The 25,669-nt window shown below is 36.3% G+C and overlaps 3 protein-coding genes across 9 annotated transcripts; all 3 read left to right on the top strand.

Moving 5' to 3' along the window:
• The first annotated feature begins 66 nt into the window (after positions 1 to 66).
• Positions 67 to 20,116, top strand: Nocte (no circadian temperature entrainment). Of its 7 annotated transcripts, none has more exons than XM_070657724.1 (20): positions 67 to 557; positions 1,649 to 1,796; positions 1,971 to 2,222; positions 2,444 to 2,600; positions 3,409 to 3,648; positions 5,603 to 5,683; positions 5,777 to 6,078; positions 6,168 to 6,666; positions 6,745 to 7,449; positions 7,683 to 8,119; positions 8,219 to 9,775; positions 10,108 to 12,000; positions 13,429 to 13,623; positions 13,708 to 14,016; positions 14,198 to 14,383; positions 14,470 to 14,602; positions 14,681 to 15,025; positions 15,193 to 15,338; positions 15,949 to 16,216; positions 16,474 to 20,116. In XM_070657724.1, exons 2-20 carry the CDS (start codon positions 1,704 to 1,706, stop codon positions 16,626 to 16,628), a joined length of 7,953 nt encoding a protein of 2,650 aa, XP_070513825.1. In that variant the 5' UTR covers positions 67 to 557; positions 1,649 to 1,703; the 3' UTR covers positions 16,629 to 20,116. The 7 variants fall into 7 exon arrangements, with proteins under 7 accessions (XP_070513825.1, XP_070513827.1, XP_070513830.1 ...); XM_070657726.1 differs by having other exon boundaries at positions 7,680 to 8,119; positions 13,444 to 13,623; XM_070657729.1 differs by having other exon boundaries at positions 7,680 to 8,119; positions 15,193 to 15,317; positions 15,961 to 16,216.
• A 504-nt stretch (positions 20,117 to 20,620) lies between these two features.
• On the top strand, positions 20,621 to 23,667 carry LOC139103252 (protein-associating with the carboxyl-terminal domain of ezrin). Its single transcript, XM_070657735.1, has 5 exons — positions 20,621 to 21,331; positions 21,536 to 21,989; positions 22,053 to 22,242; positions 22,333 to 22,469; positions 22,561 to 23,667. The coding sequence occupies exons 1-5, from the start codon at positions 21,137 to 21,139 to the stop codon at positions 23,508 to 23,510; spliced, it is 1,926 nt and encodes a 641-aa protein (XP_070513836.1). The 5' UTR covers positions 20,621 to 21,136; the 3' UTR covers positions 23,511 to 23,667.
• Positions 23,668 to 23,670: 3 nt separating this feature from the next.
• Positions 23,671 to 25,146, top strand: LOC139103265 (GSK3-beta interaction protein). The gene is made up of 2 exons (XM_070657763.1): positions 23,671 to 23,795; positions 23,903 to 25,146. The coding sequence occupies exon 2, from the start codon at positions 23,961 to 23,963 to the stop codon at positions 24,315 to 24,317; it is 357 nt and encodes a 118-aa protein (XP_070513864.1). The 5' UTR covers positions 23,671 to 23,795; positions 23,903 to 23,960; the 3' UTR covers positions 24,318 to 25,146.
• Positions 25,147 to 25,669: the final 523 nt, after the last annotated feature.

Below are 25,669 nucleotides of genomic sequence, written 5' to 3'. Positions count from 1 at the left end.
CTCTCCTGCCGCACGCACAACGGACAGTGGCGAGCGGAAGTGGCGATTCGGTGAACTCCCCGGGAGCGCACCATTTCCGTGTAGAGTAACCTACGCATCTTGACGGGCCGGACAGGCGAGCGCGCGGAGCCTAGTGATCGCGATCGCGCGTCGGCTAAACGTTTTCTCGTCGATCTCTACGTCGCGCCGGGGGCGGAAGAGAGATACCCTCATAGACAAGATATCGCGTGCAACCGCGGACTCGAGGATCCGGGAACCGCCGACGTGTGGCGCGTCTGTGAGAACGCGCGTTCCCCTCGGTGAGCGTGACGTAATTGTATTGATCCGCGCGGCGGAGGAAGGACCGCCGCGAGAGCGCTAGAGAGAGAGTCGCGCATTCGCCATCTTGGACGAATTGCGAAGCGAGAAAAGAAGGAAGAAGGGTACCCTTTGCGTCCTGCGTCGTAGGCGCGCCAGGTGCACCGAGGCGGCGGTAATCCGTAGCGATCCGCGCGTTAATCTAGTTTCACCGGGAGTTAACCCTGTTGTGAATTGGTAACCCATTTGGACGGACCAAGGTAAGTCGTTATTTTTCTTTCTTTTTTGCTTCTGTTTTTTTTTTTTTTTTCCTTTTTCTCCTTTTTGTCTCTCTCTGGACATTGTCCGTCCGCCCGTTGCCGTCACCGCCGCGGCGGTTCGCAAACATCCCGCAGGCTCCCGTCCTACGTGGATGCTCCGGTCGTACCCGACACACTCCCCCTCCCCGTCACCCTTTCCTTCCCCCGTCCCACCCCTTTAGCGGTCGTCCGCTCTCTTCCGAATAGGATACCGTTATCGCGTCGCAAGAACCAACCGCGACGGCACCGTGCGAGCTCTGGAACGCTCGTCTGTCTCTGTCTCTTTTTCGACGTCGAAAACTCCGGTACCTTCGCAGAGCGGGCCGCATTGTTTTGAGCGGCCGCGTATCTTGACGTTCGCGAAGGGGTTGGGTCCCGAAACCCACGGCGTTACACCTGCCCCCCTTGCCTACTCCGGTCTTTTCCTTTCCCTCTTTCCCCTCTCTCCGCGCGGGGAATAAAGCGGGCTCGCAATAAGTCGCGAGTTATTTTCGTCGCTTTAACCACGGTCTTTTTTATCATCGCGAGAGCATGACAGACAAAGCTTTTTCCTATGCCAGCCGTCCGCCTGGCTTCCTGACGCGCGGCGCGGTACTTTGCGCGCTTTAGAAACTCCACTTCGCGCTACTTTCGCGCACCGCCGAGACGGATGGCGATTGGAATTAACACTACGTTATAGGAAGCTGGCCGTAGAGCGTTTAGAAGTACTTGAATCAAGTGCTATACATATACAATGATTATTTCATTGTATGATATAGCGTTCTGTTGCAATGCACAATTTTACTTCAGAGATACATCCGAATAAACACTGGAGTTGGCGTATATATGTATCTATTAATAGCTCTTTATTATTTGAGTTTTAAGGGTGTTTTTTTTTTTATTATTTGAAAACTGTTTTCAAAGATACAGTTAGCGTTTTAGAATTATTATAAGGTAAATTAATTTAATTAATTTTTTTTAAATATAATTTTCTCTGATTTCGCAGTTATTGTAAATATTAATAAGGAAACAAATGTTAAAAATTATAAATTAATATACCTTTGTCTTTGCAGACAAAGGGTTCGTTCTTTGGGTCTGATTGGTACTAAATGGTTGCGTGCAGACAGCATGTCTACTCTGTCAGGGATTGTGTCGAAGGGGGAGAAAGGAAAATCCAAGTTCCAATCATTAGATATCAATAGCTTGTACCGGGTGAGTAGGGTAAGTTGTTCAATTTTATTACTTTTTCTTATTAGTTTAGTTTGAGATATACTGGCCTACAAACATTTGTTTTAAGATTTATAGTCTTTTTTTTTATTTGTACTATTAATTAAAAGAAAAGAATTGTCTACAGTGCAAGCTGGTTAAATACTTTCAATTAATTTTTCAATTTAGGGTGAATCTTTGGAGCCACATCAGCAGAAAAATACATTACCGCGCAAACATGGAATGCAAAGTCTTGGAAAGGTGCCTTCGGCACGGCGTCCTCCAGCTAATTTGCCCAGTTTAAAAAGTGAAACCAGCAGCAGTGACCCGGCTGTCAGTCTTGTGCCAAGTGGAGGAAGTGGTTGGGCTACTACTAAGGATTCAACATCGTCGACCACTACTACTACCACCACAGTAGCAACTTCATTAGATAACACTACTGTAAGTCACAATTAAATTATTTATTTAAAGAATAAAATAAGAAATATTTGTTACTTTCGAAACTAATTGGAAATTGATATCACATTCTATTCAAAAATTTAAAATAAAATTCTTGTGTTACATATGTATAATGTGTTGAACATATGTATAATGTGTTGAACATATGGTATAATTGAATGCTCCATTCAAGATACACTGATAATATTAATATTGTTTTGCAGACTGTCTCTTCAACAGCACAATGCTCAGCAGGGACCACTGTTTCAACATCCCTACATTCTTTACTGCCGACACAACAAAATGTGTCACAAGCTCCTTTTTTGGATCAGACAAACAACAAATCATCATGGAGTGCGATTATGAGCAGATCAGGAGACGGTACGTAAAGAAAAAAAAAATTTTATTAGCACTACTGGCATGTATGCATAATATTGATTAACGTAGAATGTTAAGGTTTTAAGTTAATTATTTTTTTTTTTTCTCATTTTTCACATTTTCCGTTTAATTAATACACTATTAAACTCATTTATCTCAAAAGCCAAGCATGTATGCTTAAAACAATATTTTTAAAAACCTGAATAATTTTCAAAATTTTTTAATAATTAGAAATTTATAGTATCCAATTAATCGCGAAAATATTTACTTTTCCACTTTTATCCACAGTTGCCTTCCCCTACGAAAATGGAAATATATAAGACCGTAGGCGAGGGCGACGCGTGCAAAATTGTATATATTGTGTTGATTATGTGTAACAGATTATTTTCATATATTGATAAATATCATAAATAGGATTAAAACTAATTTTACATTGTACTATTTATACGACGATATACCCAATACATATATATAAATATATATATTTATATATATTTATTAATGTGCAGTTATAATATTATATAATAATGTCGCATATAATACTTATTTAAAACGATCTATTGAAATATAAACGCACGTAACTTTATTATGAAACGTTAGACAGATGTCCAGAGTTGGATTGATAAAGGATCTCGCAAACTGAGATATTAATATAGGATGTGATCAGTAATCGTTATTTTTTAGCTAATATTTGTAGTTCTAATATCCTTTTAACATCCATTTCTGGACGTTGGGCATGTAGTAAAGTATGAGCGGAGTGGTGTCGTTGGGTGGTGCAATTAATTGATAGGTACGCCCATTGTGGCTGCAGTGGTTGGTTACGCGGGGCTCGTGGGGGGCGCGAAAGGGGGAAGAGGTGCCCTTGGACTGAGTTTCCTCGCCCACCAGTCCCCGCAGTTCCAACACGAGTTTCCCAGTCTCAGTGGACAGCCGTCCGCCTCCGTCTCCACTCAGAGCCAGACTCAACAGTCCTCAACAACATCCAATGCAATCTCAGTCGCAGTCCATCACTCGTTACTACAGCAACAGCCGTATTCCCACAACCACTCAGGTGGGGTACTGCTTGTCTGTTGCTGCTAGATTCAACTTTTTATCTCTTTACCAGTAGTGTTCTTTGTGCTTTCCCCATGATAGCTTTTTTTTAAAGTTGCATTTCGATTAAATTTAATCGATCATGAGTTAAATAGAAGTTGTATAGATTGGTATAAATAAACTTTTTAATTAAAACTGCAGCAAAGATGTATAAGAATGTGCTGCATGTGGAATCTGAATTATAAAGGCCAATAATGAGTTTAGTAAGTTGTGTTTTAACAAGTAGTAGTTCATTTATACATTGGATGTTTCATGATGACTATACATTTATACGTTTTAAAATATACACAATTAAGAAATAATAAAATATATTAAAGTAATAAAAATCATTGAATTTTGAAAAGTTTAATCAATTATATAATTAAAACTATATAAGATCAAAGATTTTTTATTTAATTATTAATATTTTGTTCTGTTATTTATTAATTTTAATGGATTTTATCATAAAACTTTGTTGCGATTAAATTTTTTATTTAGAAATAATATATCAAGAATATTTATCATCTTTCTTTTTTAAAATAATAATATAAAAATTAAGATTTTTTGTTTATTTCGGTTGCTGTCGATAAATCATTACATTTCATTTTTATTTTAAACACGATTAATATTTATATCCCATGTTATTTCACGGAAAATGTTTCTACAATTATATTTCGCATTAAAATGCATGTTTACATGTATTAAAAAAAAAATCTTAAATTTTATAATTATAGATTTTGAGAATAAAAATTTTTGTGAGATTTCTTTTATGTATTAGATTTATAAATAATTTTCTTTGTGGAGTAGTATATATACGACATGGTTGATAGTACATATCTGATTTATGATTTAATACTAATAAAAAAATGTTTAAATACACATATTTATTATGTTATAATTATAGATATAGTGTAAAAGATTGACGTGATTAAATGTTGATCTACATTATTATGTACGTGTGTAGAAAATTAGATGATACCACAATATGTACCAAATCTCGTAAGTGATTTCTTACATTTTACTATTTTTATAGTAACATTTAGAGTAATATGTGAATTAAAAAAAATCGAGATTGGTACATAATGTTAAGAGATGTTTTTTTAATTTAATAATTTTTTGTTAATTTTGAGTTATATTATTCTAATTTGTCTTAAATATCTTTAATCATGAAATGCGTTATATGACATTCTGTTGCGTAAAATATCGTACTATTTTATATTCTTTTTTATTATAAAATTCTATATATTAATAAGAAAAATTTTTTTTAATAGAAACAAATAAGAAAAGAATTAATTTTAACAATTAAAATTATTTTTATTGTTAAATACCTATGTAATTATTATACAAGGTTATTATAATTTAAAATTTATATAGATGAAACTGGAGTAATACGTTCAATACAAAAATAAAATTAGAACAATTTTTTAAATTAATATTTAATCTTAAATGCATACATACTATTATTTTATACATATATGCAGTAGAATAATTGTGAATTATTTTACTGTTAAATATATACTTAAAAAGTATAACAAATTTAATTTATATGAATGTATTTATATCTTTATATATATTGTAATTAAAATACTTATATGTTTGTACATAATGTAAGATGATAAATTACGCGCTTTATTAAGTCGTGTGGCTTATCTTTATGTTTATTTAGGTAAAGTAAATATTAATTTTATGAATAATTGAGCACTTTATCTTCTGTACTTATTTGTATTATTTAATTCTTTTTTTTCTTTTTTTTTACGACACTACTTCCGTAAAGCATGTTATATATACGTGGAAAAGTTAAGCACGTGTGCGAGCATGTATCTAATCACTTTCATTAATCATTTATTAGTTGTAATATTATATTATATATTATAGGTATCAAAATAATGTACATTACGTATTTTAACTTCTAATGTTACGAATAAATTACACAGGTGGGACACCGGGAAACCAACAACCATCAAATCGAGAATTAAATGCGCAATATGGTCCAGGGCCGAGCTTGCGTCCACAGAGTATGTTTTTTTTTCTTTTTTACTTTTAATTCTTGTAAATTATATAGTATTTTACAATTTACAAAATAATTACCTATGATTAAATTCTTGCAGCCGAAGGAAGTTGGATTCAAGGCGGAAGCCGTACGGCAAGTGGCACAGTGCCAGTAACATCAGCTGGTCCCGGAAATGGGAATACTCCGGCGGGCCAGGGCCTCCCTTTAAATATACCTTCAGGAGGACACACCCAGGAGGGACCCGGTGGAGGGCGGCAGAACTTGGGCCAGTCGCCCAACATGGGCGCGGGCCCGGGAGGCCAGCATAATGCAGTGAACAATCAAGGTCCTGCGCCTTCTTCCGGTTCTCATCAAATTGGGCCAAATATGCATCCCTATCGAGGACTTATTCCGCCATTTGTAAGTTCCTTTTAATAATTTGATAAGTATAAACTTATATAGAATTTTTTTAAACTTGTATAATAAAATGTATTATACGATCTTTTTAGATGTATAGATCAAACTTTCCTGGTGGATTTTCTTCGCAATTTTCATCAAATTCTGGAGCCAATAGCCCCCGACCTAGATTTAATCATCCCTTGGATAGATTCCCGCCTCCTCAACGTGATCGAATGACTGAGGACGAAATTATGACTAGACCTATCATCAAAGAAGAAGATCTTACCCGTATGGATGATATTTCTCGTGACGCAGGATGGGCTGCACACGATGATATTGATTATAACCAAAAATTGGCCTTTAGCGACGACGAAGGTGAATCCGAACTATCGAAACATGACGAAAAAAAAGATAACAAGGAGAAAAAAAGCGATGATAACATCGCAGATGAGAAAGAAAAGCCTCGAGACAACCGAGACTCGAAGGAACTTCGCGATCCACCGCATCGCCCTTGGACTCAGTCGATGAATCGCGATTATCGCGGATCGAACGGTGCAAGTGGTGGCTACACCGGTCAATCGCAAATGCACTCTGTACATGCTTTAAGAGGTAAATATAACTTTATAAAAATACAAAAGAGTAATTTATTTAAGTTGTATTTAATGTATCTGTCTTTACTCGCAACAGGTGTCGAGGATGATGAAACATGGAACGAACGACGTAGAATTAAGGTTGAAGTTGCGTCTGTTGTCGAGCGTGCGCGATTGCGAAAAGAAGAAGAGGAGAAGCGTTTTCAAGAATCAACGAAACAGGCAGCCGCTAAGAAGTTACAGGATTTAGAGCAAAAATTGAAAGAAAAGCAAGCGAAACAGAAAGATGAGGAACGTGCGCAGTCCAGCGATTCTAAAAGCTTGATCAGCATTCCGCCTGTACCTCTTCCTATACCCGAATGGGAGAGAGAAAAGGAAAATAGAGAACGAGAAAGCAGAGAACGTGAACGGTCTCGCACTTCGTCCGAAGGAAAAGATGAAAAAATTCCATCTGGACGTGAGGCTCGTGATAGAGAAGGTCGAGATCAAGGATTAACTGATTTTCGTCAGAGCGATCGTGACCGACAAAATTTCTTACGACAACAGGACACAGTGCGTAGCGAACGTGAAAGAGAACGCGATCGCGATCGTGATCAAAGAGACTCGAGAGATCGCGAACAACCGGCATTCTCCCGACATTTTCAAAATAATTTACCGCCCAGGTTTTTAAAACAACAGGCAGAACGAAACAGTGCAAATTTCAACCGAATTTCACCAAATGCGGAGAGACCTGCTTCTCAATCTGTACCGTTCTCTCAACAATACGATCCTGGTAGATGGCTTCACAATTACAACTCATTGAGTAAGTTTTTATAGATTATTCTGATATGTACCACACCTTTTGTTTTAATAACTCAATTTTAAAGAAAATAGTTATTAAAAAACATGCTTTTATTAGACTTAAATATTACATTGAATCTTTTAATTATGAAGTAAAAATTTATTAATATTTAATAATCCAAATTTTTCTTTCTTTTTTTATTTTTTTTTTAAATAAGATTAAAAAATTGTATTAAATTAAACTTGTATTAGTAGATAGTGGTATAAAGCAATCGATGCCATCGCAACGTCGTAATAGAACCGATTCGGACGCATCAACACCGTTGGATGATGAACGACCTCCATCTCGAGATCATCGTGGTGGTGCACCATTGTCTAGAGAAGATCGTTATCGACATTCTTCTCATCGGTCTTACGACAGCCGCAAGCCAGGCTATTACGACGAATACAGCCGCAATTTTAGAGACTACGAGTACGATGACAGACATCCTCGTGATTCTTGGGAACGTGAAAGACATTTTGACGATAAAGAACGAGATCCTAAGGATAATCTGGATTCGAGGGATAATCGTGATGCTCGTGACAATCGAGACGGTCGCGATGTCAAAGATTCACGTTCTACTAGCCGTGATGCCCGAGATGTAAGAGACGTACGTGATAAAGACAAAAAGGAATATGACAATTATTCAAAGGTAAAAATATTAAATACCGATTTGCTATTTTAATCGTATTTAATTTGATTAATTTTTATTTTATACTTTACTACTTTGATTTATATTTTAATGTTATAGGACTCTTTCGATGAGCGAGAACGCGAACAAAGGGAACGTTCGGAAAACCCGGAGTGGCGTGAAGAACGCAATGTGGCACAAGACAGGCAACTTGAAAATCGTCGCGATGTACCAAAAGAAGAGCGTAATGAACGCCCGCAGAGACCGGACTCGCGTGATAGTCGTGCTTCCAGAGAATCGAAAACGTCTTTACGCGATGATGATCTGCATAAATTACGCGACTGCAGTTCCTGGGTGAACGAAGTGTCGGATTACGAAGAGAAAAAGCGAGATTTGTATCACGAAGAAACTAGAGAAAGAGAAAGAGATAGGAGACAGCCGCCCGGCCCTGTTACTAAAGAGAAGTTAGAAGCGGATGAATTAAAGAATGAAAAGCGCAGTCTGACTCAATTGAAGAGAGGTAGTTCTGAACTTCAAGAGAAAAAAGAACAATCGAAGGACATTTCCGCCGAGGCGAAAAAAGATACGGATGTATGGAATAGAAAAATGGAACGTACTCCGGAAAGCAGACAGATTGAGAGGAATGATAATTCGCCGAAAGCGTGGGCTGATGCGATATCGCCGACTTTTGAGAAGGAAGAGGAAAAGATAGCGGAAGCTGCTAAAGATGGTAAAGATAGCGACGAAATGAAACAAAGTTTGTTGGATAAACCGTCTTTAGAGAAAAGAGAAGAAATTGTTACGGACGACGGCAAAGAACAAACCAAGGATGAGAAGAGAGAAAAGAGTTCGCGCAATAGAACGAGCAGTAGTGGCTCCAGTTCTAGAATTCGAGAATCTCGGGGTGGACGTCAGTGGGGAGGAGGAACCTTCAGCGTTTATACTCGCGGCTGGCGCGGCCCGGAATCCAGAGGGCGAAGAGGCGGGCCACGACCTACGGGTAAATCCGGTATGTCTGCTAAAGGCAGTTCGTACGGGCATACTGATTCCGAAAACAGTGCTGACGAAATATCTGGTTCTACCGAATCTGGAAAAGAGGACAAGAGATCGGCTCGTTCTCCGAAACCTTCGCAGAAAATCGAGAAGGATGAGCGTAATCGCGAAGTATCGAGACGGGACGATAAACGAGGCACCGAATATTCCCAGACACGCAGCGAGAAAAGAACTTACGACGGAAAGCCTAGTCACGAGGCTTTCGCGCCGTCGGGCGAGCCATCTCGTCGCGGTAGAGGTGGCTTCCGTATTCGAAATACAGCCACAGGCAGTCGCATGGAAGGCTACGGACCGCCGTCCAGTAAAAGTCCATTCTCGTCAGAACGTAATACGGACGAGAAGCATCAACAAAGTGGCGGGCGGCAAAATCCATCAACACCAACTTCAGAAAAAGATGCGAGTCTCTTGCAGTCTGCGGAGTCTACCGATGACAAGATAATTGCGAAGCAACAAGCACTTACAGCGGGTATCACAGGCAGACGTAATAAATCTCCGAGTCAACAAGCTCAATCGAGTAATAAACAAGAGAATCACTCGAATCAAATCACTAGCGTTCCGTCCCAAAAAGCGCAAATGCGAAAGGACGAGATACGTTCTAAGAGAACTCGTAGTGGAAGTAGGAGGGTACATATACTTATATTTTATTTTTTATATTACATACATAAATATATTTAGAATATATTTAACTCATTAATATTTTTTTATCTATATTTTTTTAAGATTCAAGATTTAAAACAATTTTTTAAATTAAAAATTTGAGATTAATCTTTCATACTGTTTTAATTTTATTAAAATAATTTAAGACATTAATTACTGATTAGATTAATTAGTAATTAATTTTTTATATCTTAAATAATTTTTACTATTATTTTTTACTTAAAAATAAAAATTTATTGCATACAATAATTAAGATTTATCAAAAGATAATGAAGTAACGATGCATTAATGTGTTTTAGGGAAGGGATAATCGCGAAATTCGTTCGCGCGGCAGTAGTAATGTATCGAAGCCTCCTCAATCGGACGTAGGCAACGAAGATTGGGAAACCACATCAGAGAACAGCGAGGAGCACATAGATGATCACAAAGAGTCTCGTAACAGTCGCAATAAGCATTTTGGCGGACGATCCATTCAATCTGCAGGCCAAAATGCTATCGGCACGAACCTGCATTCCCGTAGAGGCGAGTTGGCAAATAGGGAGCAGCGTGAGAAAAATCCCAAGTCTTCCAGTTTGGCATCGCGAGCTCCAGGAGCGGAGAAGCGAAATCTGCAAAATGCCGGATTTAGCACTCAGAAGAATCATGCCGACGGTATACCGCCTCTGATGCAAAATGTCCAAATGCAAAACGGAGGAAGGTCCAGAAGTCAGAGCTCGACTAACACCGGCGCGGTCGCAAATAAACCGAACAAAGACAGCATGGTTAATCGCATAGACGAAATTAAACTGAGTGATCCAAATCTGGTAAATCAAGCTCTGAACGATCTTAATAAGAAATCTCAGGCGAAAGACAAAAAGTTAGTGGATTCGGAAATTGAGACGAACAGTTGTACCGAAGACGCTACGAGTCTCGCAGCTGAGGATAAGGTGGATGCCGACGGTTTCCAAGAGGTTCGTTCGAAGAAAAACGTAAAGGAATCCAGGCACAATCAAAAGGAAGAAACGAAGCCTGTTAAAAGAGACAAGGAGAAGGACCGTGAACGCGATCGTTCGAAATCAAAGTCGAATGGATCACAGCAAGTTTTGCAGCAAGTGCAAAATATACCGCCTCTACTCGGCCAGAATATTCCACAACCGGCGAACATACCGCAAAAGCAGTACGACAACCGAAATTCTCGAAATCCAAAGCTTGCGCCGCGGTTTCAGCGTCTAGTAAAGCAACAGCAACAGCAGATGTGCGGGAGCGAGGCGAACGACATGAGTAAGCTGAATAGTTCCGGCGGTAATTACGCTAAAGAATCGTCTAACAGTCCTGCTCCTCCACCAACGGTCAACGCTTGGGATAAACCTTTCACGAGCCAATTACGTTCGAATTCTCCGTCTGCGGTTCCTACCGACATTCAGCTGATGTCTTTAACGGCTCAGAATGATCACAGTCACGAAGGTAATGAAGCTAACTCTGGACACAGCAGCCAGCGAAATTCACCGAACGGCGAAAAGACAGGAAAAAATCTAAAGGAGACTTTAACGGAAAAGAACGTGTCCGATGTGTCTTCACCACCCGTGCAGACTTTAATCTTCGAAAACACGAACTATTCAAAGACGACCAAGACGACCGGACCGACGGATTTGGCAGTGAAATCGAAGTTTTCGAATCACATTAAGTCGCAACAGCGTGCTGAAAAGCGTGCCGAAATAGAAGAAGAAAGCAGCCAAGTACAACAGCATCAGCAATCGACGCTTTCCGTTGCATTTTCCAATAAACCGAATGACTTGATCAAGGACAAGAATCAAGAACCTATTCAAATGCCTTTGTCGTTCAATAAGAACGAAGACAACGCCGACATGAAGTTAGACTTTACCTTTGACTCCGATCTTTCACAATTGACGGATGATAAGAGCAAAAGTTTGGGCATGACACGTTCCATGCACATGGCTGGCGGTCAGAGCACGATATCGCCATCTACTGCGGAACTGAATCTTAAGATCGCATCTGTGAAGAAAGTCTGGGAAAATGCACCACCGATGCCGACCGTCGTCGAACATGAGGACGGTACCAGCGTGGTCAGTAGCGCGACCAGCTTTCCGCAAGCGTTCGAAAGTGGTGACGTCGACGATAGTTATAGTCCTCACCAGCAGTACAATCAAAGCAATATAAAAAGTGAAATCACTACGTCTACTAATGTTTGCAAGGTGAGAATTCATTTCGTTAATATTGTTTTATGTCATGTTATTATGCATGTAATGAAATTGTCATGTCACTAAAATTATTTTTATATTCTCAATATTATTTATTTGTATCGTTATTATCATTATTGTTATTGTCATAATTGATTTTTTAAATACTTTTCTTTTTTATGTTTAAAAAATTCGGTAAATGTATAGAGAACGGGCCTACTCTCCGATCTTCTTGAAATTTTGCACACGCGTAGATTTTGACCTGTAAAAAACGATTTTGATAATTAAAATTGTCGCAACGCATTAATAACAGGGTTACGAATTTTTTTTAATTGACACGTAGTAGGTTAGGTAATATGTCACAATAAATGTCTACGCATACTCTGCATGATCTCTTACCTTTTTTTTTCTGCATTAACATGCCCCTCTTACCTGCTCATTTTACCATTTTCCTGCTTTAAAATAATTTAAATAAACAGTAGAAAAAATTATTTAATTTTATAATTTTATTATTTATATAAATATTATAAAATTTAATGATAAACATGCAGAGTATGCGTAGATATTTGTTGACATATTACCTAACCTACAACGTGTCAATTTAAAAAAATTCGTAATCCTGTTATTAATGCTTTGCGATAATTTTAATTATTTAAATCGTTTTTTACAACTCAAAATCTACGCGTGTGTAAAATTTGAATAAGATCGTAGAGTAAGCCCGTTTTTTATATATTTATTAAAAATTCTGTCTAGTAAGTGTGGTGAAAATGAAAAAGGTTTCGTTACGTTAGAATAAGTAAGTGGCTAAAGGTGGAAAAAGGTAAGTGGCTAACATCTTTCGACTGAAGCAATGCTCGGAATAAAATGTACATTTCAGCCAAATTCTAAATACTCCTCCGTACTCCCACTATAGCTCGAAGACTAGCGGCCGATCGCGCGTGTAACGCTATGTCTCACTACATTTGTCACATACAAATGCTCCTGAGACATAGCGTTACACGCGCGATCGACAACTCGGCCGCTAACCTACGAGCTGTAGTGGGAGGAACGGAGAAGTATTTAGAATCGAGCCGAAATGTGCTCTTTATTCCGAGCACTGGATTAAAGGATACTCAATCAGCCACTTGTAAATTAATATCGGTTTAATAATTTTTCTTTTTTTATTATTATTATAATGTTAATTTTATCGTCATCTTTATTATTCATTATTATTCATTATGACTTTTGTTACTGTTCATTATAAAACAAGGTATGTGTATTACTACGACGTGATAAACCTGTTCATTTTCACCATATTTTCGAAACAGATTTAAGAATAATTTTTATTTGAAAACTAACAAATGCTCGTTAAGTATGTCCTGTTGACATGATGTATACTAACAACTAAATATTGAAACACAATGTCCCTTGTGGGAAGATGCTGACTCTTTGCCTGATGCGCAGCTGGTTCCCCCGCAGGTGAAGCCGCAGCAACAGTCTTCAGGGAGCAGTGGTACACAACCAGGATCTACTGTACCTGGGCCAAGTCCCATTGGAGCTGGTCAAAGTCCTATTGGCCATCCTCCTGTCAGTCTCCAAGGTCCTTTAAGTCCACCTCCATTTAATTCTACAGGACAGCCCTCACATATTAATTATCAGGTGGGTTGCGTATTTATAATTTATTACATCGATAATTAAAAAAAAAATTTCGAAAATTAACAGAAACAATTTTCTTGCTTTTAGGAATTTCCGCAGTATCCTGGTTCACAGGCGGCGCAATACGGCGGCATGTCAGCTATACCGTCACCGCCGGCAGTGTTATTTAACACAGGCTCAGGACAATTGCCAGCTCAAGCGGGTGGTTTATATGGAGCGTTTCAATTAGATCAAAGCCGATCGCCGTTTACGCAATACGCGCCATATGCTCCGTCCCTTCAAAGCTCATTCAGTCAACAAAATGTATACCTGCAGCAACCGCCACCGCCACCACCTCATGCGCCTAATGCTCCCACACCGGAAATGTACCAAAACAATTTGTCTCAATATCGCATTGTACGTAAATTTTAATTTTCTTATAATAATTCGATATAAATATCTAACGAAACTATTTACAGTATATACAGTATATTATATATTACATAATTGAAGAGTTTATTAACATATAATAATTCTCTATTAATTTTTATATAAATATTTACAATAATAATAGCTTAATTTTTATTTTTTTCGATAGACTGCAGCGGCTGCTCCACCGTTTGGACAAAATCAGCAGCTCAGTAATAATCCCAATACGGTGTTAATCAGTTCGTCATCAAATTCTCTAATGTCAGCGAGCGTTAAACCGTCGTCTCAACCAATTGGAGCAATTGGAACTAAAACTCCGCATTTCCAGACCCCATCTGCTCCTCAACCCAATCAAGTATAATTTTATATAATAAATTTATTCTGCTGCGATGTTTAATTATATACGTTTTTTAACAAAACGTTTTTTATTTTATTTTTTAGCTGGCTTATATACCATACGATCCAAATCAAGTGCTCGGTGTAAGCGGTAGTTACATGAGTAATTCACAATTAGTGCAAAGACCTGGTCCAAACGTGCAGGCATCCAACAGTTACTATAGCGCTACATCTGCCGGTAAATTAATATACAGTGTTATACGTGTATTATATTTGTAAAATATAGTCTTGATATTTAATATCTTAAAATTTTCAGATGTATTTCCTGGATCGCAAACAGGCTTTTATCAATCCGGTGGTGCTACCCAGCAAACTGGAACTCATTATGGTTTACAAGGATTCGGGCAACATAGTCAAAGTCTAGCAACAGGCAGCGCAACTCCTGTTGGTTTACAAAACTATGGCCCGAGTTTTCTATCCAGTTCTGGATTGCAAATAGCCGCGGCAGCTCAACAGTTTCGCAATCCCACTGGTGGTTTGCCAGGACCAGGAAATGCAGCACCTACGTTTCTTAGTAAGCACCAACCGCAGGAGCAGCCCAGACAATTAAAGAGTCCATCGGGAAACCAACAAGACGTCCTTGCATCGGTTTTTAACTCGAGTAAGTTTAATATTAGCTTTAAAAATGTTTAATAAGTAAAATTAATATTTTTACTTTTATGAAATTGTAAATTATACGTAAGAATTATAATTTCTCTAAAAATTTGTTATACAAGAATAGAATTTATAAAGTTCGTCAAGTTACATTTTCTAATATTCTAATTGTAGCTCCTCAAATACCGTCGCCTAAATCAAGAAACTGCAAACAGCAGTCTTCATCACAGCAACCACAGCCGAGTCCTACACAACACCACAAGTATCAACAATATCAGGGCGTTAGTCAGTCTGCTCTGGTAAGCAGCTACAATAACTACGTATGTACCATTTATTCATTAAAATTATCTCATTAAATATTATGCATGTATTTTATTAAGTTAAACATATACATAAAATTCCGTAAAATTCTTAGTTATATGTCAATACCTTAAGGAAATCTAAAGCTTAAAAATAAAAAAAAAGTTATATGAATTTATTGAAGCTTTATTTTATATAATATATTTTTAAATTTTCTTAAGTGCTTCGAGGATATTTCTTAAAATCGTGAAGCGTAATTATACATACATATATCCCATATCAATATTTACATATTAAATCAATTTTTATCTTTTTTTAATTCCAGATAAAAATTTAATTAAGAATTAAAATACATATCTTTTAATAGCTTTGCTATATCTATAATTTATGAGAAAAAATTAATTTATATAATATATTATAAAGCTATTAAATATAATATACATATAATTAAGAATTCTTTTCTTTCTTACTTTAAATAATATGTATACAAATTTTTATTATTATATTAGCAGAGAATTTTTAAATAAAAATCAATTTTTATATAATATAAAAAATGTAGCAAAGTTAATCATTTTCATCTGGTTCACAGATGAAAAATAAGTCAATATAGCCTTGTACATTAATCTACAGATTTTACAACAGAATGTACGTGGAATGGGCATGCCACCGCGGGCTGGTATTCAACCATCGCAACAGCGTTATCCACCTCCGATTCAACGACCCGTGGTACCATTTGCACCAGGCCCAAATCCAAATAATCCCACGCAACAACAGCCTGCTTGTATGCCAACACAACAACAGCAACAAGCTCAAATTAATCGTCATAGACCGAATTTGCACCAACAACAGCAACAGCAGCGTAACATGAAGATGCAACAGCAATATTATTCATCACAAGGTTTGTAAAATAAATATATGTATATTTTTCTATATCCGATTAATAATAAAGTACGCTGTTCCCTTTTAAATAAAAATTGATTCTTTACATTCGTATATTAATTAATTATAATAATTTCTTTATGATAATTACAATTGAGTAATCTACGGCCGACGGCGTGTTAAAATATTTTCCATCCTTCTTTTTTTTTTCTGTGGCAGTATTCTGGATTATCCTGATTTTTTTTTTATATAAATATTTAATGATTTTTGTTTTAGGAAACGTTAAAATGGATTCCAGTGACAAATCTGATAATCACAATGACAAGATGAATGATGGTCCGTCTGGAGCACAACCTGGGAGTAATAAGCCCAATGTGAACCAACAAGATAGTGATAACAATAAAGAAGAAGTGAATCAGCAAAACGAGTGAACGTGAATATTCGTGAGGGTGAACACACTTGCTCTTCCATTTTGTGGAAAACCCCTTTCTTTAATTAAACCTTTGATATAATATCGTCGAAAAATAAGGGCAAAGACTAACGTGCTTTTTTGTTTTTCAAGGAAAAAAGTACGCCAGTGTCACAATGGAATTCATTTATCTACGAAATCATGTGCTTATATAATCGATTAGCAGTTAGATTAATTAAAAATCTGAGTTTCGTGCTGTATCGAAAGAAAGAACTTATAGAAAGGTAACATTCTGTACGCACCTTTCCCGTTCTTTAGTTCTAACAGCATAAACATACCGTCTTTATACTGTCGAAAAGACGTTTATTAAGCATTTCCATTATCAAGTAATGTCGAATACACATGAACATATTTAAGAATGGCGATAAATTAATCAGCGCTGATACTGCTACAAAAAGCTTAAAAAAAAGTGACACATTTAAATTGTCGTGTTTGAATACATGTTTGAATACTTGACTCAAGAAAAGTATGTGCCGTCGTCAAGTGGAATGTTAATTAATTGATACAAATGCGAAAACGCAAAAAAAAAAAAAAAAAAAAATTCTGTATCGTTAAGGAATCACATTCGTGAGGTTGTATCTGTGTGGGAAGTGAGATAAAAAATTCTACATGGACTTTATATAGATATATGTATACATTCATATATATGTATATCTCTCTATACCCAGATCAGGATCAGCCTGCGGTAAACGATACTGCATGTCCTAGGACGCACGATGCACGTTTTCTTGATCACATCGTAAAAAGGAAGAAGAGGAGAACTCGAGTAAGCAAGAAAAGTTACAATTATTGCAATTTCATATATAGCACGTTCGTAAGGACTGAAACAGACGGTGGTATAAAGTCCTCCGTTTATTCGAACAATAAGAAGCGGAATCACTTACCGATTAGAATGATATCCACACTCTAAGCACGACTGTCGCGCGTATGTATTGCGACAAGGAGAAGCTCCATGTATATTGGTTTTGTCGATACTGCGAGATCATGGTGATGTTTGCGCGACGAAAATAGAAAACTGTTGTTTATAGGTATCGCACAGGTTATCATGATCTAGCTTTATTCGCGAGTTTCAATCATTAGGTATATAAGATATTGCTTGTGAAGCGTGAAAAGCTATATGAATTATACACAAGTCTTTTCACGTTTAGAATGGTTATGTTGGATCTACCGAACCGCAATCTAAACTACTATCGCAACGTATGAAAAGGATTGTATATTCTCTGCTTTCGTTGCAGTTAAAGCTTTGTTATAAAGATAAAGCCCATGAAAATAAATAGTAGTATTCACAGGAGTCCATCGTTGCCAGATTTATTCAACAAAGATAAATGTGGCCATGCCCATCACGCCTTGATCTTATGAAAAGGGTCCAGGCACTGTTGAGATAAGATATTAACTTTCAACAAAAACAAAAACGATATACTGCCAGTCGTACCGACGACCACTGTCTTTGAACTCTGAGAATTTTTCATGTCGTATTCGTGATATCTGTGTGAATAGTGAAGAAACATGTATTGGAGAAAGACACTCTTAATATGTAGGCTTGTTAAAAATTTAACACTTCAATGAATTTAGAGAATATCGGTATGGAAGAGGATAAAGATTGCGATTATTCTCCTTCACCCTGATTATCTTTTCTCCGAAGTATTAAAAACTCGAGAAAAGCTATAGGAGACGAGTATGATGTAAATCGACATAACGGCGATGCCACGAATTGCTTAAATTAGACATGAGGCTGCAATTCCTTTCGTGTTACAAAAAATCGAATCGTTGGTCAAGTAGCGCAGGCAATGTATACAATATAAAAAAAAAAGAAAAAAAAGAAATGGAAAAGATACTATTGAAGTCTCAAAGAACGTGTAGTAAATGCTTCTCTCTTATGTTACTGCTTAATTTTTTAGTACTCGTATGGCATGCTATTGCAATACATCCTTGCTTATACATTTTGTTGCCAATGTGGTTGGTGTGTTTTTATGTAAATACATTGAAATTTTGCCGGTACAAACTTCTAATGTATTTATATTTTCAAAAACACGATTACATAAACGTTATAATAGAGTGAGTGGCTATATTAGCGCAACATACGAGTACTGAAGAATCGAGTTTTATCGTAAGCATCATTACCATGATGGCTATTACCACTTCGATTACTAGCATCAACAGCAGGATTATTATTGTCAGCAGCATTGTAACAGTAGTGTAGAAGTAGAAGTAGCAGTGGTAAAAGTTGGTGTTTGCAGTGAGCGCGATTATAATAATAATGGTGTTAATAATAGCTCTAATAATAATAACTGCAATAACAGTAACAATAATAGTAACAGCAGTAGTAGTAATAATACTGTGATGCTGTGGTTGTTTTTGATTTTTTAATTTTTTGTAATTTTAATAGAATTTTTATGATTTTTACTATTCTTTTATCAGCTTTCGTTTTACTTTTTTACTATCTAATATATAATTGAATACAGTAAAGAAATATTTTTATTATTATCATAAATATTACTGTTAATAATAATAATTTGTCGCTATCGTTATATTGTCTGAATTTATATTATTTATACTGTCATTATTCTATGTTGTAATATTATTACTGTTATACTACTGTTGCCATTACTATTAATTAATGTATTTGTTGGTATTATTATTATTACTATCGTTATAATTTATTATTATAATTATTGCTCTTATTAGTACAATCGTTATTATTATTATAATTATAATTACTAATTATAATTATTATTATTATCATTATCATTATCATCACCTGCTACTACTACTGTTGCTGCTGCGGTTACTGCTATTACTGTTAATATACTGCTATTATTATTACTTTATATTATTATTTTAATTTTAATTTTAATTATTGCACGTGTACACTCGATGGATATTGAAGGTGAAGAATAAGCTAAAGAAAGCGTAAGTAAATGGAAGAAGTAAATTGTATTGGGTATATTTCGTAGAATATTTTCGATTTTATTAAAATTTGTTTAACGACATCAGTTAGTAGCTTAATGCGAAATGGATTTTGTTTATATCACAACATAGATTCAAGCTGGTCTGTCGTATTATAACAGTTAGTCGTCGTATAACAATGCTAAAATATCTTTAATAAATTTTTATACATAGGGCCATATTTTATTGTATTAGAATACGAAATATTTATTTAGAAAATGTTATCTTTGATTTAACTCATCTCTGTTTTCTAGAGTATGAAAAATTCAATCAACTTTCGTAATTATTATCGATGATGATTTGTGAATTATAGATATTTTATTGTAAAAATAATTTCTGATATTTAATATCTTTCTTTTTTTAAGTATTAACGCATTGAGAGTAATACGACAGATCCGTTTACCCATCGCAGGGCGCCTGTAATTATTATCTGTAGTTAGAGATATGACAAACATTACTTATACACCTACGTGCTAAAACGTGAAAATAAAATAGTAAACGGTACTTTGCTACTATTAATTTATACAGCTAATTGATACAACCCAACAGATAATTATATAGGTGACAAAAATAATAAAAAATTATTTAATAATAAAAAAAATTGCACAAATGATAACGATGACTGAGGTAATGTTTCTGTTATATAGAGGTAGTGAACAATTTTTGTAGAATAAAAAAAAAGGAACCTATTTGGCTAAATTAAAGAATCAATCTGATTTTGAAATATATTTACTTTTTAATTAACAAAATTATTAATGTCATTTTTTAATATATTAATAAAAAAGCACAGACTGAATCAACGTATACTGAGAATTAAGAATACTTTTTGTGAATAATAAATAAATGCGTACATGCAGATAATTGTTGACTTGGCGTCAGTTGACTCCCATCACTAGTATCACTACCTCGACAGTCGAGGCTCGACTGGCTTTCATCAGTATCTCGAGTCCCTCGAAATTCCGCTGGCGGGGCCACCTTACGGTGGCCACCGGTGGCGCAATCAACGGAATTTCGAGAAACTCGTGGTACTGAAGGGAGCACTGGAGCACACTGGAGCAGCAACCGCCACCGGCAAATCAACCAAATTAAAGGCAATCGAGATAGTAATGGGAGTCAACTCTGTCATTTTATTTGTCAGTAATACATCAACTCAAGTTTAATCGGAGTAAAATTGTAATTAATTTAATTATATATATAGCGGAAGATCGAATTTGGAAACATATGACGAAGATCCGAGCACACAACCATAATTAATCAATCACGATATTTCCCACAACTGCCTACAATCTAACCTATTGGGAGTGACACTTGGCGCACACGTAAATGGCATTCAACGGCATTATCAAGATCAGTATCAGTCAAGTGACGAAATGGCGATTACGGTGTCAGTTTTAACGGCTAATTCGTGCATATTGTAAATTAAATGGAACACGCATTCGGTAGTCCTCGATGTTCCCTAACGATTCCCTGCCACGTCCGACGTAATCTTGCAACTATCGTGACAACGTGTACGTCGGCCAACTAATGGGGAACGAAAGAAGTGCTTTGCGCGGCCTCGAAATTGAAGACAAGGCCGTCGAGGTTACGGACTATTGGATGCACTACGATGCGAGTGTGCACGACTCGAGTCTGCAGAAACTGTCTATCTTTATTAGCGAACCGTCCTTGCACTTCACTGCAACGTTTGGCAGACCGTCGCCGTTGGAGCGAGCGGCAAAGGTAGATATCTATCTATTTTTTTTTTTTTTTATTTAAAGACAGTTGAAGAGTTCTGCATTTGTCTTAACATACACAGAAGAATTTATGGAGTTTTTAATTTTTTTTTTACAGATTATTTTTCGTGTATAACTATGTTAAAGATTGTCAATGTATTGCAGCAGTAAAAATGTAAAAAATAAGCAACAAATTTAATGTATGTTTTAGAATTTCATGCTGTATCGGCATCCTTGTATTCTGAAATATATCTCTTCATGGAGCAAAGGTAGTAAGTTCTTTCTTGCTACAGAAGAGGCCAGGCCACTGATACAAGTTATTGAAAAGCAAAATATACTGCAGATATGCATAGGGTTACACAGTATTCTGAGAGCTTTAGTATTCTTACATGATACTGCATTGGTATCACATAACAATGTATGCAGCAGTTCTATTTATGTCACTGCTGAAGGATACTGGAAATTGGGTGGCTTGGAGTGCCTGTGTAAACTTACAGACGCGACGCCATCATATTACCAACGAATAAAAAGTTACCGATACGAGAAGGCGATATCGTCAAATGAGGATATTGCCGATTTACTTAAAATAGCTAATCTCACTGCAATTGATGCATATGCATTTGGAGTACTGGCAGAGGATATTCTTAAGAATTTACAAGACACAGGTACATAAAAAAATAAAAAAAAAGATACTTTCATAATGTGCATTAAATTTTTATTTATTTTAGATGAAGTACCAAATTTATTGGAATTTAGAGATTTTTGTAAGAAGAATCTGCAGGACCCAGATGCATGTCTTAGAAGTAGATTATTGAATGTGTTGCAGCACTCATTTTTTACTCACGAATTTATAAGGATACATGCATTTCTAGAAGAATTACCTTTAAAAACTGACGTTGAGAGGGAAGAGTTCTTCACGTAAGTAATTTAAAAATAATAATTCTGTATTAAGTAATTTAAAGTGTAAGAGAAATGGTGTTTGTACATAAGAGATATATAATTGTTTAGAAAATTAAGGCAACAATTGCAAATGTATCCTGAGGCTGTTGTTGCGGAACAATTAGGCAGAGTGCTTCTTTCTAGGATAGTTTTGTTGGATAGCACCGCCCAAGTAAAACTTTTACCTTTTATCTTTAAACCCAAAGGTTAGAATATATATATTACGTTTAGATCTCACGTACATTTTAATATATTCTATTTACATGAGTTTTAAATATTTAATATTGTATTTTTTAGATGAGAAAAACGATTTAGGGACTAGTCTGTTTACAGTTCCTACTTTTAAGAGTATTTTAGTACCAAGACTTCTACAAATGTTTTGCATTCGAGATGTCTCTATTCGTCTTCTACTGCTGTCTCATTTTAATTCATTCGTTCACGTATTTGAAGCGGATGAATTACAAAATCATATTCTTCCTGAATTACTCGTTGGAATAAAGGACACCAACGACGATCTCGTCTGCGCCACGTTAAGAGCGCTGGCTGACATAGTGCCAATTTTAGGCGCGGCAACAGTTATCGGTGGAAACAGGGGGAAATTATTTACGGACGGTCGGCCGAACAAGAAAATGATACGAAGTAAAGATCTCGGTGATATTAGGAAAGCTATAACATTTAATCAGGAGATACCTGTCTTTGTGAATATAGATGAAAGTAACGTGCATTTAGCGGAGAGGCCGTCACCAGACGGTGGAGAAGACAAGAGGGAAAAAGAATTTTTATTTGCCGAGGAAGAATGCTGGTCGGATTGGGAAACGCAAGAACCGATTGAAAACGGTCATTGTGTAGAGGAGACCGTCCCGGACAACGTGCAAGCGGAGATCGCGCAAGCAGAGATCGTGCAAGAGCCTTGCGATGCTGGTTCACCTTCACCTGCTTCCGAATTATCGTCGAGTGCTGAGAAACCAAAATACACAAAGAAACTAGTACTTTCCGATATTACCGAGCTCGACATAAAGAATTCGAAGGTGATAAAATCTCCGAAAGAGGAAATCGACTTCTTTACGGATATGGAGCCTGTGATACGGAAAACGCAAATCTTACACGTTCCGGAAGTGCAATCGCCGAAGAGCATGTTCGACGTGAAAACGTCAGGCACAACTTTGGAAGAGCATGACGTTAACGGCTGGGGAGAGGATTTAAGTGATTTGAGTATAGACGATACATACGAACTGGCCGAACAGTGAACATGTGAAAAAGACAAGTCGTTTGCACAAAAAAAGCTCATGTAATGATACTCATCCTGATTGTATCCATTTCTATTAGCGTCCAATCAATACATGTGATTACACTGTGTGTACTATCGAAATAAGTATTTTTAATAAATGTAAAATATATACGATAGTGTCAGAAAGTTACAATATTTAACTCTTATAGAAGAGTTTCATAGATTAAACCATAAATGGACATTTGAGCAGACGGTCCGAATATAATCGTCCCAATGTCAATGATTTTCTTCATCTAATTAAAAGGTGTGTACATATTTTTTACGATTTCATGGAAAAGTTCTATATAGCTGCAGGTATAGTGATATAGGGAAATATAGAGATTTTAGATGTCAAGAATATTGTGTTTGCAGCATCAGCTTCTATACTTATCGTCAACCAAAGTGATTTCAATCGTGGTCAGGATTCGCGATGCCGAACGACGACGTAGACCGAGTGCTGGATGCGGAACAGTGGCGGGTAGAGGCACAGGCGGTGATCGACGATGTAAAGGAACACGTGCAGGATCTGAGGGTATCCGAGAAGCTCACCAGTACGAATCAGCTGATCTACTTGAACCTGACCACGCTGGAAGGTTTACGGTTTTGCGTGGAGCTATCGGCAGCCGGCTTCGCCGTCGTCGGCAATCGGCACGACGACACGTCGAACGTGGGCAACGAGCGCTTTGAGACGCCGTACAGCCTGCTGGATTTTGTTAGTCCACAATACAAGAACTCTTTCGGGAATGCGCTGCTGGATAAGCTGAAGGAATTGAGCGATGTACAATAAATCTTGCACGAGATAAAGGAAAGGCAGCCATGGCCTTATCTGTGGTGTAGGTTAAGCGTTAAGTTAAATGAGGTTAATTAATTCGTTTGTAAGCTTTTATTATAGGCAATTCATAGATAGCACAATTTGGAAAACAATTTATTTTGTAATTTTCAAATTGTTTTAATAGTTATTTAATATGAGAATGAAACGTGATCTCAAGAAACATCCATAATTTTTATGCCGGTGCATTTAGGAACATACACTAGCCTTCGTTGCTTTCGATGAACGAATTGCAAAATTGCTCAAAACTTAATAAAAAAAAAAAAAGGAAAAAAAGCCTATTTCTATTGACATATATTAATTTTAATTTACGTTCTATTGTAAAAAATAAGTTAAGCCCGAATTAAAACTAGTTAACTTAGTATTGAAACGCAATTGCGCTGTATTAAAAAAAAAATTGTGAGGAAACTATTTTTTGTGAAAAAACTAATCGCCAGTTTATTAATTTTGTATTTATCTTTAGCGTCTTTAATCGTAATTTATACATTTTACTTATAACAAAATTGCGAGAGTAGAAATATCGATCCTGATCGACAAAACTATACTGGAAACTTTAATCTATTTCTTTACTAATGTTTTTCTAAGGCTTAATTATTTTTTATAATACGTAAGTTAGGCTTTTACTCATCAGTTTATGCGTCACACGACTTGTTGCGGAATAAGTATTCGTTTCGCTTATTCATTCTAACATTATCTTATCTAAATATAAACTATATTCCGCCTTCCGTATTCACAGGCATCTTGTAGAAAGTTACATTTTCTGAATTTAAAAAGGATTTTTAATATATGTCATGAAGACTTCTGTTGATTTATCGTTACTCGGAAGTCCTTATCACCTTCCGTGATACATTTTTCTAACTCTTTCGAGCTAATCAATGACTTCATAGACACGAGGTGACGCATACTCTTCACGTATTCTGCGCTGTTCTAGCGCACAACAGCGAGACGTGACTACTTTGTTAATATAGCCTCGTGGTCGACTAAAAACGCGTTATCTTATCGCGCAAGTTAAGCTGAAACAATTATATGTGATGCAATACGATCAGTCAACGTGACAAAAAAAAAAACCCAATTAATCAGACGGTAGCAGATAAATTATAAATCCTAATCTATTCGCGAATAATTTTACCCGTATTCTCCACTTGCAAATAAAAAATTCTCGTTTGCATTTACAGAATATTTTGTAATTCAAATTTTGTTTTCGCCGTCGAGCTCTAAATGACTTTAGATAATTTCTTTGAAAATATTCCAAGCGATTTTTTGCGAAGTACAATTTGCTAGATATAGTTTGCTTTTTTTTTTTTTTTTTT

This window comes from Cardiocondyla obscurior, linkage group LG06, assembly GCF_019399895.1.
Source record: "Cardiocondyla obscurior isolate alpha-2009 linkage group LG06, Cobs3.1, whole genome shotgun sequence".
In the NCBI taxonomy this organism is placed as follows: Eukaryota; Metazoa; Arthropoda; class Insecta; order Hymenoptera; family Formicidae; genus Cardiocondyla; species Cardiocondyla obscurior.
Note: the sequence above shows the minus strand (reverse complement) of the source record. Positions and strands in the feature narration are given on the sequence as shown.

Bases quoted from the DNA above. Each gene is read 5' to 3' on its own strand.
- Nocte (XM_070657723.1), top strand. From the start codon at position 1,704: ATGTCTACTCTGTCAGGGATTGTGTCGAAGGGGGAGAAAGGAAAATCC. The intron at 7,450-7,679 runs GTAAGTTTTTAT...AACTTGTATTAG, and splicing joins TCACAATTACAACTCATTGA to TAGATAGTGGTATAAAGCAA. The intron at 15,339-15,948 runs GTATGTACCATT...ATTAATCTACAG, and splicing joins TAAGCAGCTACAATAACTAC to ATTTTACAACAGAATGTACG.
- LOC139103265 (XM_070657763.1), top strand. From the start codon at position 23,961: ATGCCGAACGACGACGTAGACCGAGTGCTGGATGCGGAACAGTGGCGG.
- LOC139103252 (XM_070657735.1), top strand. From the start codon at position 21,137: ATGGGGAACGAAAGAAGTGCTTTGCGCGGCCTCGAAATTGAAGACAAG. The intron at 21,332-21,535 runs GTAGATATCTAT...TGTATGTTTTAG, and splicing joins CGTTGGAGCGAGCGGCAAAG to AATTTCATGCTGTATCGGCA. The intron at 22,470-22,560 runs GTTAGAATATAT...TGTATTTTTTAG, and splicing joins TTTTATCTTTAAACCCAAAG to ATGAGAAAAACGATTTAGGG.